The sequence below is a fragment of the Xyrauchen texanus genome, chromosome 24 (genome assembly GCF_025860055.1).
Source record: "Xyrauchen texanus isolate HMW12.3.18 chromosome 24, RBS_HiC_50CHRs, whole genome shotgun sequence".
Lineage (NCBI taxonomy): Eukaryota > Metazoa > Chordata > Actinopteri > Cypriniformes > Catostomidae > Xyrauchen > Xyrauchen texanus.
Genome location: NC_068299.1, coordinates 20,712,327 through 20,731,955, shown reverse-complemented (window position 1 = coordinate 20,731,955; position 19,629 = coordinate 20,712,327). Strand labels below are relative to the sequence as shown.

The window sequence follows — 19,629 nt, the reverse complement described above, 5'->3', positions numbered from 1 at the left end:
GAAACAACGTTGAGTATTTAGTGTGCATTAGATTTCAGTGACTGAATTGCTCATCTCATCTATTAAAGGGGAGGGCCCTGACAATGCTTGAAACAATAATCTGTGCATACAGTGACCCCATCACATAATTGGATATTTAGGTCCACACTTAGAAATGTATGAATCATTGCATAACAAAATATCAAACTAAGTGGCATCAGCAAATAAAGGATTCTAGACCTTTTTTTTTTTTTTTTAATCAAGTACAAAAAAAGGTTCCATTTTCAGATGTATGAAACTTCTCTCATCATTTACTCAAACTCATGCCATCCCAGATGTGAATGACTTTCTTCTGCTGAACACAAACAACAATTTTTAGAAGAATAGTTCAGCTCTGTTGGTCCTCACAATGCAAGTAAACATGTACCAACATTTTGAAGCTATAAAAGCACATGAAGTCAGCATAAAAATAATCCATACCACTCCAGTGGTTAAAACCATGTCTACAGAAGCGATATGATAGGTGTTGGTGAGAAACAGATCAATATTTAAGTCATTTTTTTCCATCAATCTTAGGGGTGGGAAAAATATAGATTTTCCAATGCATTGCAATCTTTATTTAAAAGATCTCATTACTGATTTTAAAATCCCAAGATAAATATTTTACTCCATACGCAACCCTCTACTACAATGAGTGGAAATCATTCGCATTTGCAACCAAATGTCATGTTATGCGACTTAAGTGTATATATTTGGCAACTGGCTGGTATTCCCATTTTTCATTGAACAATGTCTCAAAGAAATGGAATTCCTGCGCTCTGCCAGTACAGGGTGCTTAAATCCACAAAAACTATTTGACAGTCTCAACAGCATGATGATCCACACTACTTTTTCTCAATTTCATATCTCACAGTACAAGAGAACACAGACGTTTTGGCCTCACAGACTTATTCAGTATGTAATTATGTTACACAACTGCACAGAGTTTTTTTTTTTTTTTTTTTTAAGATTGAATAATGTCTCAAAATACCCTTTCTGTTCTCTACAGTCAGTTGTTGATCAAAAAATAAATAAATAAAACATTTATTTCTAATAATGCATTGTACAGATGCGAAAGCAATTCGAGTCCTCTCTCGTGAGCTCATCTTCAGATGCTTATAGTCAAAAAATGACTTGTATATTGATCTGTTTCTCACTCACACCTATCGTATCACTTCAGAAGACATGTATTTAACCACTGGAGTCATATGTATTACTTCTACGCTGCCTTCATGTGCTTTTGGAGCTTTAAAGTTTGGTACCAATTCACTTGCATTGAGAGGACCTAAAGAGCTGAGATATTCTTCAAATATTTTTTTCTTAATTTTGAACAGTAATTTAAATGTTTTTTTTTGCCAAGCAAAATTATGTGCTTCAAATATTGTTTTACATTTCTTTTAAGTGTGTACATCATTTTGGTTAATGCTCTGGATTACTGACCAGAAGGTCGGGGGTTAAAGCCCCAGCACCGCCAAGATGCCACTGTTGAGCAACGCCCTTGACCCTATCGGCTCCAGGGGCGACATATCATGGTTGACCCTGCACACTGACCCCAGATTAGCTGGGATATGTGAAAAAAAAAGAATTTCACTGTATATATGCCAAAAAAAATTATGTATAATGTGTGACCATTATAAAGGCTTCTATTCAAACAATAAGCCTCTAAAGGTGGCATGCGCGACTTAATGTTTAAAAAGCTCAGTGGAATCATATTTCAGTGCTGCTCATTTCATAACTTTTGACTGCATATTTCTTATAGAACAATCATGCATTTCACTTGCCTTAAATGTTCTAAAAAATAAATACAGTGTGTAAAGAGAGATCAGGGTTAAGTGTGATGTCTCAAAAAAGCCACTCTGAAAATCAGTTTAGATTAATTCTCATTACTTACTCTAAGAACTTAATCTTCAAAGTGATTGTAACCTGTTTTTTTTTGTTTTTTTTACATCAGTTAAGTGCTTTGTGTAAGGCTATACATTTTAAATCTGTGTTTGTATTAACATTAACTAGCTGCATTTCAGACTTTTAATCCAGCAAAGGGGGAAAAAACAACAGACCAATTTCAGTAAACACTTTGTTCCCCAATTGACAGAAAGGAAATTCTTTAGTTCATAATGGTCTGAAATGGCCTCTACTACAAAATTATGTAGTACAAAATACAACATAAAAAGAATAGGCCTAGCCAAAGAGAGTATCAAATGATTTCTGGACCTATCTAAACAGAGTTAATTCAATTGACCAAAAGTTATTAAAAGGTATTTTGTTTGTGTTCACATTTCCTTTAACATCGAGTGTATACTTTACATACAGGACCAAATAAAAAAATATGTAAATCATGACATACATCTGCAATTTGTTTGTTCATGAAAACACACAAGGATAATTTCCTTTAAGGTCTGGTAAACCAAAAAGGTCATGGAGGTTTTTACATCATAGCTCTCAGGCAATAATGGAAGTTATGCAGAAATGAATGCAGGGGTAGATCTCGTGATTAAACATTGGTACAGAAAGAAGCACAAGATTATAGTTTAATGCAAAGTGTACTTGTTTGAAATTAGTTTGATTGAAGCTTAACACGCCATTTGAGTTTCGTTTGCTTAAAAAACAACTTGAAATCAGCATCCTTCATAGTCACCAGATGTGTTGAATATTCTCTTGAATTGAAACCAAACCAGTCACAGTGTGCCCATAGACGCAGAATTTGATATCCATCCATCCATCCATCCATCTTCAACCGCTTATCCGAAGTCGGGTCGCGGGGGCAGCTGCTCCAGCAGGGGGCCCCAAACTTCCCTATCCAGAGCCACATTAACCAGCTCTGACTGGGCGACCCCGAGGCGTTCCCAGGCCAGTGTGGAGATGTAATCTCTCCACCTAGTCCTGGGTCTTCCCCGAGGCCTCCTCCCAGCTGGACGTGCCTGAAACACCTCCCTAGGGAGGCGGCCAGGGGGCATCCTTCCAGATGCCCAAACCACCTCAACTGACTCCTTTCAACGCAAAGGAGCAGCGGCTCTACTCCGAGCTCCTCACGGATGACTGAGCTCCTCACCCTATCTCTAAGGGAGAAGCCCGCCACCCTTCTGAGGAAGCCCATTTCGGCCGCTTGTACTCGCGACCTAGTTCTTTCGGTCATGACCCAACCTTCATGACCATAGGTGAGGGTAGGAACAAAAATTGACCGGTAGATCGAGAGCTTTGCCTTCGGCTCAGCTCTCTTTTACGTGACAACGGTGCGATAGAGCGAGTGCAATACCGCCCCTGCTGCCCCGACTCTCCGGCCAACCTCCCGCTCCATTGTCCCCTCACTCGTGAACAAGACCCCGAGGTACTTGAACTCCTTCACTTGGGGCAAAACCTCATTCCCTACCTGGAGTACGCACTCCATCGGTTTCCTGCTGAGAACCACCTCCGCAGTGGCAAAGCCCCGGGGATTGATGAGATCCGACCAGAAATGCTGAAAGCTCTGGATGTGGAGGGGGTGTCATGGATGACACGCCTCTTCAACATTGCGTGGAAATCTGGGACAGTGCCTAAGGAGTGGCAGAACGGGGTGGTGGTTCCCTTCTTCAAAAGGGGGATCAGAGAGTGTGTGCCAACTACAGGGGTATCACACTTCTCAGCCTCCCTGGTAAAGTTTACTCCAAGGTGCTGGAGAGGAGGGTTCGGCCGATTGTCGAACCTCAGATTGAAGAGGAACAATGCGGTTTTCGTCCTGGCCGTGGAGCGACGGACCAGATCTTTACTCTGCAAGGATCCTGGAGGGGGCCTGGGAGTATGCCCATCCGGTCTACATGTGTTTTGTGGATCTGGAGAAGGAGTATGACCGGGTCCCCCGGGAGAGACTGTGGGAGGTGCTGCGGGAGTACGGGGTGGGGGGGTCCCTTCTTAGGGCGATCCAATCCCTGTATGTCCAAAGCGAGGGCTGTGTCCGGGTCCTCGGCACAAAGTCGAGTTCATTCCATGTGGGGGTTGGTCTCCGCCAAGGCTGCGCTTTGTCACCAATCCTGTTTGTGATATTCATGGACAGGATATCGAGGCGTAGTCGGGGTGGGGAAGGTGTGCGGTTCGGTGGGCTGGGGATATCATCGCTGCTTTTTGCAGATGATGTTGTCTTCATGTCATCATCGGTCCGTGACCTTCAGCTCTCACTGGATCGCTTGGCAGTCGAGTGTGAAGCAGCTGGGATGAGGATTAGCACCTCTAAATATGAGGCCATGGTTCAGAATTTGATAATGGATCAAAAATAAATAATACGCACACTGGCTTGACAACAATTAGGAACTAAATTACACATAACAGTAAACACAAACAATGCAACAGTATCGCCTTCATATTACAACAAACACTACAGCAAAATAAAAGAGCGAAACAGTAATTTCCTGAGTACATGGGGCAGTACATTATTAACAAATTATAATAATCTATCATATTTTAAATCATTTTAAGAGATCTTGAGGACCCCATGGAAGTGGGATGAGGCCCCCAGTGGGTCCCGACCCCGCTGGTTGAGAACCACTGCTGTAAGGGGCCGTTCAGACTTAACTAAATTATTCGTTATTGCACAAAAAAAAAAAAAAAAAAAGTAAAGTAATCTAGACGCGAACCAACGCAACGCATTTAACAGAACGAGGACGTCTCGAGACGCGTTCTTAAGGGTAGAACCTGACACGGCGTCTAAATAACGCGGCGTTCATGAGCGAGACGCTCAAACAAAATCTGAACGCGACGCAACCGTCAAAGACGTTCTTCTAGCGTATGTTTAGCCTACATAGGAAAACATAGAAAAACAGCGCGTTCGGTGTAAACTGCCCTCAAGCGAGCAAACTACGATCGACAAGCTCTCTTTTAGACAACTTAGCCCTATTTGATTGTAACATGATCGTTCTAGTTTGTTGCGTCGCTTGCGGTGTAAAAAAAAAAAAAAAAAAGGTTAAAGCCAATGTGCAAACGTCAAGATCTTAAATGAACGTATTAAGACCATTAATAAGGATTGACCACCTCAAGTGTCCACTTCCTGAGCGTTTAAAGAGACAGCGGAACAGGCGAGTAAACAGTAACTCATTGAACAAGCTCTTCGGACACTTACCGCTCGCTCTCTTCTGAAACAAGCTGGAGACAGACGTCTGGCCCATCCCTCTCTTCAATGGGCCGCTAAGCAAAAATCATACGACGCCTCAAAACTTCTGCAACAAAGCCCACACGATCGACATAACAGAAGAGTCATTTCACTTCTTCAACTCTGAGATCTTCTTCTCAAACTAGCTTTGCTATACATTTGTAAACTTGTAAGAAACGCAGTCGTGCTCTAATAGTCCGGATTGAAATGCCTGTCATTCCTTTTTTGCAGATTACAACCAGTCAGAGGTAATAAAGAGGAAGTTTCAAGCCCCTCCTTGCACAGCCTCGCTTAAAGCATAGACAAATTATGTCCGTAAAAAAGAAGAAGCTGTGGACAAAAGTGTCATCATACGAAAATACAGCATATTGTGAGTATTCATGTTATTTTTGGCCTATAAATAAAGCTATACTATACAGTAGAAACCAAATTAAACTGTTTATCATGTGTAGAAATAGTGTGTTGCTAATTGTCTGACATTATAGAAAAACTAGGCTTTCTGAATTTTTAATTCTTTAATTTTTAATTCAGAGTGTTCATATTAGGTTAAAACCCAAAGATCATCCATTATTAATGGTTTTCCTATGCCAATAATTTTTTTTTTACATGTTTTACTTGAATCTATGTTACTTATATTACATTCTTTAGAATTTTGAGCTACAGTGTTCTATAAAACACCAGTATTTTACTTATTTTTTTGTATTCATAAAAGGACACATTTACAGCCTACGGCTCCGCTTTTATAGGTTGCATGAGAACAAAGTATGCTGTTCTGTTTTTTTTGTTTGTTTGTTTTTTTTTTTTCAGAAGAGGCCAAATGCCCTGTCGACTTTAGGCCCACGCTCCCCCCCCCCAACCCTCTTTTCCACAGCAGAATTGGTGGGTGGAATTCCGTGCAGGAAGGCTTACGGAACAAGCCTACTCGAGAGATGTGAGCTATTGTTCTGCGCACAGCAAGTCGAATGTTCTCATCAAGTGTTAGCTCTCCACCCCTTCCCCGCTTCCTGAAGGTCCTCTTTACTATCAATTATAACACTTTTTTCTAATCAGATACAGCAATTTATAAATATAGTGATTTGATGATGCATTCAGATTGCATTACTTACGAGGTTTATTGTTTTTTTTAAAATTGTTACTGTTTTTTATTAGTGGTCTGTGATGCAAAAGTCAGTTTAAAAGGTTAATGAACACAAATTATTTTTTTGATTTTAGATGCTGTGAAGTAAAGGTTTTGTATAAAAGTCACAAACCCTGATAGGGGCAAGCAATAACTGGAAAGCTACTGAGTAAACCCTTTAGCACAATGCAGACTGATCACTCAGTGAAATTGTAAACAGTATGTTAACTTTAGCTGAAATCTGTCTGTTTAATGAAAAATTTAATCACTGCCCCAGTGGCCAAAGTTGTAGTGTTGTTGAGTGTATGGACATGCGTGAGCTCCATTTTCTGGGTGAAATGTCCACGGAGGGGCGCCAAAAGCAAGTTGTGTAGTGAGTTTCTTTCAGCTGTACAGGCTGTGATACAGTGAAGAGGAATGCATATTTTATAAACTGTACCCACAACCCAAACCTAAACCTATCCACAGATGCAATTAAAAATGTAACGTTAGAGGGGAAAATGCATAATCACAGATTATGTAAAGGAGATTACTTCCTGGTTTCAACATGGGATCTGAACTCGGATGTTGATGCAAAAATGTCTGATGGGTTATGGCACTTGACGGTCAGTCAGCACAATGTGGCCGATCCTATGGTACCAGTACTCTTGAAAACAACATGCCAACTTTCTGTGTGATCATGTTGCCACAATGTACCCTAAGGCAAGATATTTTTAAAGTCAGATTGCTCTAAATGGACTGTCCCCCGCAATAACGTGCTGTTTTGTAATACAGATAATATCGTCCGGTAACTCCAAATAACTAAGGAAGATTCTGAATAAAATCCTGTCCTGCTGCATGAGACACACCCCCTGCAAAAACACCAAACTGAAACATTTTCTAATTAATCCACTACTTTTGTTATAGATTTATTGTAGTTTCATTTGGCCAAAAGGAGCCCCTTTGCTGGGGTTAAAATACTTCTGAATGGCCATTAAGTGGTCAGAGATGCATGTCTGTCTGATATCAGTTAACATGTCTGCATAATTCCACCCACACACACACACACACACACACACACACACACACACACACACACACACACACACACACACACAGAGAAAGAGAGAAACAGATGCATGCATATGCCCCAGAAAATCTATTGAAAGCAAACTTCAGCCAAAACAACCCAGTTGTAAGAGCAAATTAATTGCAGAACCGTATATTATTATAATTTTCTGTGTATTCTGGACAAAGATGAAATAGACCAAGTTACAGACATACAAATTATGATCAGGTCAAACTCACATTGTATTTTTAGCACAAAAAACTTGGAATGAATTGCAATGATTAAAATACATTGCTGGAAACTATTAAAGACAGCTTCAGTTGTATGCATACAAGAGATCTGAATCCTTGCATTCTATAATGAGTTCCTTACAACTGATTATGCCTCAGGCCCAAGTTTAAAAACAGAAGTGGAGCATGGTGAGTCACCAAAGCACAACACACCTCCTCATGCTCTTGACAGTATTCTGGAGAACGCTGCCATCTATTGACCACATCGATCCATTCTGAATGCAAATTGGTTTAATCTTTTGAGAATTATGAACGGTGTGTGATTGCACCTTTTGCTTTGGAGCACAAAAGATATTTTGTGTTTAGTTATTTTGTTTGTATTTTATAATTAAATGGGTTTGGGGCATGAATCACCATACCGAATAAGTAAATCTGTCCAGTCACACAAGTCAAATTCACTTGTAAGCTCGACTGTTTTGAGAAAACTAGAGAACCTTAATCTGAATTCCAATATAGTCAGATATCCCAAGAGACTGAAGCATGGATTTACTGTAGAGAGAATAATCCATCCAGTCGCATTAGAGTGCAGCCTAAGTGCATATGGGAAGACCGTAATGGCAGACGGCTAATGGCAAAACGAATCTCTTTGCAAACCATCAAAACAAACATAACCCTCAAATACTTGTATCAGTCTTTATTATGCTGCACATTAGAGAATGACCTAGCGTTAACTCCAACCTTCGTTCTGTTCACATTCAGAATGGGCATGCCCAGTCAGACTAAGGGCACGTGCCCTCTTAGATCACTGAGCCAAGAGGATTTTGAATGGAATATTTCAACTTCAAAAAGAGTATTTGTACCTTTGATAATTAAATGATAATTGCATGTACAAATGAATACTTGTGGCAGAAATCTTTATTAATTTGTCTAAATTGTGTCAGTCCAAATCCATTCAAGTCATGCTCCGCAATACGCAATGTCCAGTGCTGCTTTGGAGATCGCGCTCACGGTGAAAAAGGGAAAGGGCGGTGTTATGGTAATAAAAACGAATTAATTGCATCAACTTCAGTGCAGTTAATGTTTGCCAACTACAGTGCATCCGGAAAGTATTCACAGCGCTTCACTTCTTCCACATTTTGTTATGTTACAGCCTTATTCCATAATGGATTAAATTAATTATTCTCATAAATGAATTATACTCAAAATTCTACAAACAATACCCCATAATGACAACGTGAAAGAGGTTTGTTTGAAATCTTTGTACACAAGTATTCGTAGCCTTTGCTCAATACTTTATTGAAGCACCTTTGGCACCAATTACAGCCTCCAGTCTTTTTGTGTATGATGCGACAAGCTTGGCACACCTATTTTTGGGCAGTTTCTCCCATTCTTCTTTGCAGGAGCTCTCAAGCTCCATCAGGTTGGATGGGGAGTGTCGGTGCACAGCCATTTTCAGATCTCTCCAGAGATGTTCAATCAGGTTCAAGTCTGGGCTCTGGCTGGTTGTCCCATAGCCACTCCTTTGTTATCTTGGCTGTGTGCTTAGGGTCGTTGTCCTGTTGGAAGATGAACCTTTGCCCGAGTCTGAGGTCCAGAGCGCTCTGGAGTAGGTTTTCATCAAGGATGTCTCTGTACATTGCTGCATTCATCTTTCCCTTGATCTTGACTAGTCTCCCAGTTCCTGACACTGAAAAAAATCCCCACAGCATGATGCTGCCACTACCATGCTTCACTGTAGGGTTGTATTGGCCAGGTGATGAGCGGTGCCTGGTTTCCTCCAGACATGACGCTTGCCATTCAGGTCAAAGAGTTCAATCTTTGTTTCATCATACCAGAGAATTTTGTTTCTCATGGTCTGAATCCTTCAGGTGCCTTTTGGCAAACTCCAGGCGGGCTGTAATGTGCCTTTTACTGAGGAGTGGCTTCCGTGTGGCCACTCTACCATACAGGCCTGATTGGTGAAGTGCTGCAGAGATGGTTGTTCTTCTGGAAGGTTCTCCACTCTCCACAGAGAAACGCTGGAGCTCTGTCAGAGTGACCATCAGGATCTTGGTCAACTCCCTGACTAAGGCCCTTCTCCCCCGATCGCTCAGTTTGGCCAGGTGGCCAGCTCTAGGAAGAGTCCTGGTGGTTCCAAACTTCTTCCATTTACGGATGATGGAAATTTTTCTGTACCCTTCCCCAGATCTGTGCCTCGATACAATCCTGTCTCGGAGGTCTACAGACAATTCCTTGGACTTCATGGCTTGGTTTGTGCTCTGACATGCACTGTTAACTGTGGGACCTTATATAGACAGGTGTGTGCCTTTCCACATCATGTCCAATCAACTGAATTTACCACAGGTCGACTCCAATCAAGTTGTAGAAACATCAAGGATGATCAGTGGAAACAAGATGCACCTGAGCTCAATTTTGAGTGTCATGGCAAATGCTGTGAATACTTATGTACATGTGATATTTTTTATTTTTTTTTCAAACAAACTTCTTTCATATTGTCATTATGGGGTATTGTTTGTAGAATTTTGAGGAAAATAATGAATTTAATCCATTTTGGAATAAGGCTGTAACAACAAAATGTGGAAAAAGTGAAGCGCTGTGAATACTTTCCAGATGCACTGTATATCTTATCTCTGTGGAACAATCAATATGTTTTTTTGTTTTTATATAGTCTAAAAAGGTTGTGTCTGTTTTAGTTTGATCGGTCGCTGTTCATTTATTGAAATGCATTGGACTAGTTTTGCGGAGTCTTTACACTCTCTTTAATTAATGTTTAAAGAAAGCAGTGGCTTGTTATCTTATTTCATTGTGAATCCACCTTTCCAGTCATTATAAAAACTTTTAAGTAACAAAAGGTGGTTTTACATAGTTCCTCGGTAGCAGCATGTTCCATAATGTCAATGGGAGAAAGGCAGCGTGGGTGGCTGAAAGAAATGAAGCAGCAGAGCTTTTTTTTATTATGGAGACATCAGCTGCTTTGTTTCATGACTGCTTACAGCACACACTGCACAAGATTAAAATATTTTATCTTTTCACGGCTGCTGCGTTTGACCACGCAGACACACATGACTTTAATCAGCTAGCTCATTTAGCTTTTAGAACAGTCTGATTTTGTCAGTTCACTTAAGAACAGTCTGATCGATCCCTCCCTAATCCCTATATAGTGCATAGGCTACGGTCTTTGTTTCCCATGATAATCTCAATATCATGGGAAACAAAGACAACATTTTTTAATTTTACTGGCTTTTTTTTTTTTTTTTTTACACAAAGCTACATTTATGAAGACCCAACCTGTTTTCAATATGTTCTGAATGAAGTAGGCCTACATTTGTTTTTTAGTTCATTGGGGCTTAAATTCAGTTTTCCAAAATTGAAGGTCAGAACAAGTCTTAAATATCTTAAATGATACAACAAAATTTGGAGGCGGAAAGATGGGAATCATGGTTGACCTAATGTGATGATCAAACTTCTAAAGAATGTGATTTAACTAAATATATGCATGTGCTGTTTCTTTCAGTGTGAAAACGTGATTGTTGTATTTCCTCCATGCATGTGGGGGCTTGTGAGCATTTCCAGTTGTTGCATAGCAGTTCTCAATCATTATGCTATATCGGAAATTTATGACTAATGCTCAATGGATGATGATGATGTGGATGATGTACTGTTGATGAAATATGTCAATGTTTACTTTTAATTGTTTCAATTGTAATATGTTATAGATTATTCTAGGATTGCACATTTTGTTTCCCTTATCTGTTAAAGTGAGCAGCTGGATGCAGTGAAGTGCAACCATTTCAAAATAAGAGTCCCTGGTGTAATTCAGCTTTTAAACTTAGAAGTTCCACTCTATGAATCAAATCTTTTTTTCTTTTTTTTTTTTGGTAGGAGGTCCTGACCGCTACCAAAAGCATGTAGACAGCACTGTCATGTGATACTTTTTTATAGTGCTGGCTTGGATCACAGTCACAGTCATTAATTATTACTGGATGAGGATTAAAAAAAAAAAAAAAAAACATAACCCCAAAAATGTATAACCACTGGATTAGGCAGCTAGGAAGCAAGTCAGCTGCCTAGATTTTCGGATGCAACCCAAGGTAAAAGCACTTGACCTGTGCTATAAGTAAATGTCTTATTCACAATGCACTGTATGTACAATTGGTTTGATTCAGTATTTTTTGAGTAAATGCGATTGCTAATCTGGACATGCCATCCATGGTTGCTGGACTACTGTGTGTACTGTCATTTCCTTATTTCTTATATATTAACAACTTCTTCATGTGCAAATAAATAAAATAAAAATTGAGGACTAAACAGAAATCTGTAGAAACTGCTATCTACCATTTAAAATACAATATTATTTTTAAATTTTGTTTGAAATTGAGTAAATAGTGCTAAATAAAAGTTTATGCAGAGTTTTTTTTGTTGTTGCAATTTTATGTTTGTTATTTACTATATTAAATTGTGTGATATATCGGAATTGTATCATCCTATCGGCCCCCCTGCTCTCTGGATATCAGCATCAGCCATTAAAAAAAAAAAAAAACATATCGGTCAGATTTGAGATACTGTTAATCAAAATGATCACTTCATTCAATATCTTTGGAGTCCACCCACAATCCTAAAACTTTCCACTGAATGTAATTGCTGTATCACTGGAAAAGACATCGGAAGAACTCATCAATTATTAATGCTAATCTCAGCACAAAATATAAGCTAATTATTGTTTAAGTGATGCCATTTAGTTCTTTCCTCTGCTCAGATGATTTATTTATTAACTTTAAACCCTGAGAAAAGTTCTTACATATGAGGAAACATGATTTTTTGCCCTTGTCATGGTATGCAAATATCTAGACCAGTGGTTCTCAGTTTGTTAATCTACATGACAACTTGAATGAGAAACAATTCTGCAAATGCACAAAAAGCAGCAGAAGTGTGATTTACAGCCTTTAATGTCAGCAACTAAAGAGAAGACAATAATTTCTCCTTCCTTTTTAAAAAAGTTAAAAAGCCCATTTAATTTGGTATCCTAACAATGAACAGTTATAGGAATAGGTGCATTTTTTTATCTGCATTCAGGAACAGACATGCAACCCATTTTTGGTTTGCGACCCATCAGCTGAGAACCATTGTTCTAGACCACAGAAACCAGCTCTTGCCTAAATTAGCCAAGAACCTAAGATAACTCATACATTTCATTTTCCCCTTTTCTTAAAGGGATATTTCCCCCAAAAATGAAAATTCAGGCATCATTTATTGACTGTCACATTGTTCCAAACCCATATCGCTTTCTTTCTTCCTTGAAACACTAGGAGTTATTAGGTAGTATGTTAGCCTCGATCAAATCTTTTTTTCCATAACATGCAAGTGAATGTTGACAATGGCAATCATTGTTTTGAACACATGAGGGTAATAAATAAAAATTTTCATTTTTAGGTGAACTATCCCTTTAACCAAGTTTTAAGCATCACTATGATCATAGTGATACTTCAGATATGACATGCAAAGATCAACCAATCAATCCTTTTCTTGGGGATGCAGTGCTGGGGATGTTCGGATTGACAGGGCTCTGGCTCCTGTTGGCCCTTTTACCCAATAATGGAGTACAACAAGGTATGGAAAACCTTGTCGATCAATACTTGACATCCTGCCTGTTAGTGTTTTTCTCCTGCAAAGATGGCTCTTATTTGTAAATCTGGGACATTTAATAATAGTACATCTGAGGGGGATGTGAAGAGCATTAAATTTCATCAAGCATTGAAACAGACACTAATAATGCTGTTGGTCCATTGGAAACATACACAGACTTGACCCAACATTGGGTGGACCACCAATGTTTTCTGGCTGAGGGGAGACAAATAGCACAATCTTGAGTGGTAAAAGGATGCAAAAAAATGGAAAACACTACTTATGTGGTTTAACAAAATGCCATTAAGTTTAACATATGTAGGATTTATTATTTTTTATTACTTGTAGGATTTATATGACAAGGCAACATTCAACTTTTGTTACTTTTTTCTGATGGTATACAGGGTTAAAGGATTAGTTCACCCAAAAATTTAAACTTCTCTCATCATTTACTCACCCTCATGCCATCCCAGATTTGTATGACTGTCTTTCTGCAGCAGAACACAAAAAATCCAAACTGCCTCTCGTAAGCATACTGGCAAGTTCACATGAGAACTGACCCGTGAAATACAGAAAAATCTGGAAATGCAGCGGGTTTTTTTTACAACAGAGCATAGATATTCAATCGTATGGATTACTTTTATGATGGTTGTGTGCTTTTTGGAGCTTCAAAAATTTGGGGGCCCATTCCCTTGCATTTTATTGACCTACAGATCTGAAATGTTCTTCCAAAAATCTTTGTTTGTGTTCTACTGAAGAAAGAAAGGCATACACATCTGGGATGGCATGAGGGTGAGTAAATGATGGGAGAATTTTCATTCATGGGTGAACTAGTGTTATGATTATGTCCACCTTACGACCATACAAAACCTGACATAAAAAGTACAGACGCATTGTATACCATTTTTGCATTGCAAAATTTTTAAATCGGCACGAAAAAAATATTGAAAATGTAGATGACTAATCGGGCACAACATACTTTTTGAATTGAAAATGGGCTCAACTTCAAAACTACTAAAGTATCACAAACTACAGAAGAATTACTTATTACAATTACACAACATTTTGGCAATGTTGGGTCCATACGGAGTACATTAGGGTTGCAGTGGTATACTGGTTTCATGGTATACCACGGTTTGAAAATTGACGGTTATCATACCATGTACATTTGCTTATCTACGGTATTGAGAAAAAAATGCAACTGGACGGAGAATCTCGCATGCGCATCTCTTTATTCCTTGTCTGCCTGTCAGACTAGTCAACTTGCGACACGCACAAGTGCGCGCAGCAGAGAAAATGTCTGAGAAAAGTGAGGCAACGGGATCTGACATGAGTTTGTGTGCGAGTTGATGCAGTGTTTCTCAACTGGTCTAGTTGGACTGGGTCGGGGACAGTAGGGAAAGAACAATGCCAGGTTCTCCAATTGATGATATTTTGGCGGCCGCCCAAGGTATAGACTATTTAGGACTGCCGACGTTGATTTAATGATAATCTCGCAAACAGCTAAAGCAGACATGGGCAACATACGGCCCGCGGCTCATTTATCGTAAAAGCATTTTTTTTTTTTATTGGATATTTCAGTTCACTTGTATTGGGACCTAATGTGTCTCCACAAGCGTTTAAAATGCTTAGGGTTGCCAGATAAGAGACGAAACACCACCAGTTTGAGAAAAATTTGAAATATTCTGCCTATTGTTATAAGTATTTTGTGCAATCATGGCAACCATGCACGTCTCGCTTTCTCCTTTGATCAAACTTAGCGATCTGTAGTGCAATATTCTGCTCAAGGAAAAGTATTATACGGCATGTCCTTGTACTGGAAATCCATGAACAAAACTATACAACATAAAAGGAAATGCAACCCAGGATACATTAAATACAGGTTATGTTTGATCTATGGCAGGTCGCCAATTGATGTCCAATGTAAAATCTGTCCTGAAGCAAAACCAGTTGAGAACCACTGAGACAAAAGGTACAGACAGAAGCAGTAGATGTTAATTATTAATAATCACAGGACATTACTACAAAAGCTCACACAGCTGATGTTATTTTTCATTTAGTAGTTCATTTAACATGCTATGCTAACATGTAAACTAACATGCTTTAGTTATATAACATGTTATAGTTAAAAATTATATTTTTTATCATGTTTATAATTCTGTTTATTATAATTCTGTTAGCTATCTTATTTTTTCTTTTTATTTTATTTTCAAAAGGGAGACTTTTTTTACACATACTTCAATAAAATAAATGGTTTCAAGTTTCAATTATATTAAAGTGTTTGCTCAAAAATAAATAAATAAATAAAATAACCCTTCTGTTTTCACTGATAATAGTAATTGTGTAATACCGTATACTGTGATACCATGATATTTTCTGAGACGGTTATCATAACGTGAAAATCTCATACCGTTGCAACCCTAGAGTACATGTAATGAACACACAAATCATTTACTACAAGATATTGCTACACAAATCCTTGCATGATGATGAGCGTAACCTGCAACATATTAGAAATAAATGGCTTTTAATTTAGCAGCAGGTTATGCCTCATATTCTGTATCATTTCCACTGATTTCAATTGAACCCCATGACCAAATTTGCCATAGCATAAATTATCTACATTTCATTCATGGCATGAAAGAATGACCATGCTTGTATGTAAATAGATATGTATATGTTTTCTGTGTAAAATCCCAAAACCTGAGAGTTTGCAAACCACTCTCAAACAAATAAGGATTTGCTTTGCAAAATATCCAGATGGAGGTTGTAGTGTGTGTCAAAAGCATTAACACAGAAAAATTACACGTGTGCACACACACATAACACTATGGAATGTATTTCAGACAGGAAAACAGCTCTATTTTGGTATACCTGACACCTTGGTTACAACCACAGTGAGTAAATTTTAATGTTGTTCAATTCAGATTTTCACTTTTTGCAATTACAAGAGTCACAAACAGACTGACCAGCAATGATTTCTGTCTCAATTTCTGTCTAATTCATACAGGTTTCCTCTCCACTGTCAAAAATAAAAAAGGCAGAATGACAGACAGAACCTAATAGCCGCATTTCCATCTTACTGTGACACAAAAAAAAAAGCATTGCAAATCCAATCGAACACATCATATCACATGGACCAAATATAGCTTGCCTGTAATACAGCACCAGTGCTAGCCTGTGTCTGTTTATTCAACGACTAAACATCATGCAAGCTGGATTCCCATAATGTAAGCCGATACTGAAAACATCAATACAATCTAAGACATGTTAAAAGCATACAAGTCACAAGAGTGCATCTGTCAACAGATCATTATTATTACAGTAACACATGGGGACAACCTTTTCAGACCAAATTAAAACATTGTGCTAGTATAAATGCGAACAGTTGTTAAAATACTGCATTAGAAACTTTCATAACTCATTTAAGACAACACGAACACATGCATTCACACAGACACATGTACAGAGTCAGAGAGTTAAATGAGCACTTACAGGCATGTTCCATGACTCGAAGGCAAAAAAGAAAAAAAATCGACTGCTCCAGTAAGATGGTCCACAGTTTCCTTTTCTCGCCCTTTCTCCCCTCTATCTCTCGCTCTCCCCGCTCTCTCTCTCTTTCACTTGTCAGCCCTTCCTGTGGTGCTCGCAGTTTTCTCCAACGCAGTGGTGCACAGAAGGAAGAGCAGAGAAGGCTATTGGATGACAAACAGCCATTACCTCCATTAAAGTGAGCTGACTGAGGCAGCCTAGAGCCCATCAAGTGGAACCTCCCAGTCCACTGTGGCTGTCAGCTATTGCCTTTGGCTACAGAGAATGGGGTTGGGGAGGGGTTAGTTGATGTAGCATGAGACAACTCTGTAACATTCATTAAATTACTGTTGTCCAGCTGATATAGAAGACCCCTTATAATGAGTGTTAAGTTGTATTATGCTGACCTAGATCAACATCTTGGTCCTGCAGAAACATTAGGGCTGTATCTTGGTCTTAAAAATTATTATTATGAAACAATCATTTCCCTCTGATTTCAGAAGCAAGTTTCAGTTAGAGATAGGTGTAGGTTTAAGACTATGCTGCCATGTAAAGGCAAACTGCAGTAACTAAACATTTAGCAAAATTGAGTCATGAACCTTTTTTCTGGTTATATTGGGGTTTTGCTTGCACAATAAACTGCATTTGGGATTTTAAACATTTTGTACTCTTGTAGCCTCGGTGTCTTTGCCCGTCATAGTAAGTAATTTCTTTTTTTTAACGTTTAATAAAACTGATTTAAAAAAAAATTATTCCACCATCTCAGTTATCGTTATCAGCTAAATCTATTATCGGTCATCCTTTACACTGAACCCCAGTTTGAAAACCCCTGTCTTAGATTATGATCTGTCCCTTGACAGGCGGGTTTGGCTCAACTATGCTCAAGATTCAGAGAAAACAGTGTGTGAATTGTAGTAACAACAAAATCTACACTAAAACCAATTGAATTTGAAGCCATTTTCATATACTTCACATTGTAGGAGTAACTGCTTTTTTGCCTTTGAAGTGCAGTGTTCAAAGACCAACAAAAACTTTTGATGTAGGAACACATACTATCCTGCAAAATCATTTTCACTGCTGTTTTACACACTTTGTGATGAGGCAGAGAGCGGTCATGTTATTCATGACATACTGTTAGTGGAGTTGTTGCTGATGCATGTCCTGTGTACATGTACTGTGTGTCCCAGAGGTAAAGCACAGTTATATGTGCAAGCTGTGTCTCGGTCAAAGCAAGTGAGGGGAAGTGTCATCTAGAGGCGAGCGCTCATATTCTGTGGCTGGGCCGGGCCTCACACTAGTGGGCTGGATGAGTTCATTACCCGTGGGTGAAAATCTGACTTTGTCTATTTTTGTTTTGCAACTTGACGTCAAGAATTGGCTACCATTCAAAAAGGAAAAAGATGTTTCTTTGCTGGTTTTATGGGAAATAAGAGATTCAAACACCATCAATATCCCAAATTAATTCATATGTTGCTTAAAGGATCCTTGAAGGAGTTTGAAACGTGCCGTTCATATTTTTGTTAAAGCTTTTTGCTAAAGCGTATTTAAGCAGTATCACATGAGCAAGAGTGCGATATGGCCCTACATCAGCACTGCTGTGATTTGGCCTCAGGCCGAGTGCCGTAGGTCATTCCAAAAGTGCTGATATAGGGCCATATAGCACAATTGCGAGTGTGATATTGCTTATACACGACAGTTCAATGAACAAGTACATTTAAAAAATATTAGGACAAACTTTACCTCACCAACTGGCTCATATTACACACAAAAACGATCTTTTGCCACCACCTGCTGGCTAACATATGTAACTTCAAAAATAAAGACAGTAACTCCTAACACATATGCACTACGCTTATACTTTAGTTTAGAACAGGACGAACACAAGTGGAGTGATACACACAGTGAAGTGTCTGAGTGCTGATGCTGTGACACCATCAGTGCTCATGGAACGTCTCTCGTCTAATCAGATTCGAGGACCGGAACTAACTGTTATATATATTTTACACACACACACACACACACACACACACACACACACACACACACACACACACACACACACACACACACACACACACACACACACACACACACACACACACACACACACACACACACTTTGTCCAAACAAAATGTGTTATTTGAGACGCTAATCTGTCTACATTATCTTTTTAACAGTGGGACTACTTTTCTAGGTGGATGAATTTCTGGTTGTGCTTTTCTGACATAATTCCCATGGGTAGATATTTTTCAAAGCAGTGCCTCTCAGGAATCCTTGCGCAGATCATGTAAATGATGCAGATTGATATACTTCTGCACAGACAAAGGAGGTAATTTGTGCACACTAGTCTCATGTTAAAATAAGGTTTTAGTCTTGCGGATATACTTTTAAAAAAGTAGGGTACAATGGGGTAAAAGGCACCTTTGATTTTATTTTCTCCCAAAACCCTAAATAGCATGAAACAATTTCCACATTACTATCTAAACGCCTGTTTGTCACTATGCTCTGCAAATTTTCCCTGTTCCATGAGATCACTGCGTGTGGTGTCTAAAGTTTGATTTTGAGGTAATTTGATCTAATATTTAATATATATTTTTTAAATGTTGCAAATGTATGTAGCTAATGAATATATATAGCAAAATTAATTAATGTCCAATAAGTGAAAGGATAGTTTTTGGTGTTTTTTTTTTTTTTTTTATAATTGTTATCAAAACAACCTTCTGTTGTTATTTATTTTCACACAAATTATGTTGCTCCATCAATATTCAATCAAAATAAATGCATTTCTTGAATCTTGATAAACTTACACCTTCACCAGATAAAAGCAAATTTTTCTTGCCTTTAGCCCCGTTATACCCTATGTATTTTAGCGTTTATCCTGGTTCAATGCCCCACTTACCAAATAGTACATGTACGTTATTGTAAAGCGTGATCTCGACATTATGC

General features: G+C 38.7%; 1 protein-coding gene across 3 annotated transcripts in view; it reads right to left on the bottom strand.

The window, feature by feature from the left end:
- LOC127617968 (phosphatase and actin regulator 2-like) overlaps positions 1-16,894 on the bottom strand; it is a 39,251-nt gene extending 22,357 nt beyond the window's left edge. For 2 of the 3 annotated variants that reach the window (XM_052090162.1, XM_052090160.1), the window contains exon 1: positions 5,105-5,367. In XM_052090162.1, the coding sequence (XP_051946122.1) occupies positions 5,105-5,150 (46 nt within the window). In that variant the 5' untranslated portion in view covers positions 5,151-5,367. Of the gene's footprint in view, positions 1-5,104; positions 5,368-16,646 lie in introns of those variants that run through there. The other variant, XM_052090161.1, reaches the window with a different exon arrangement.
- Between the last annotated feature and the right edge of the window lie 2,735 nt (positions 16,895-19,629).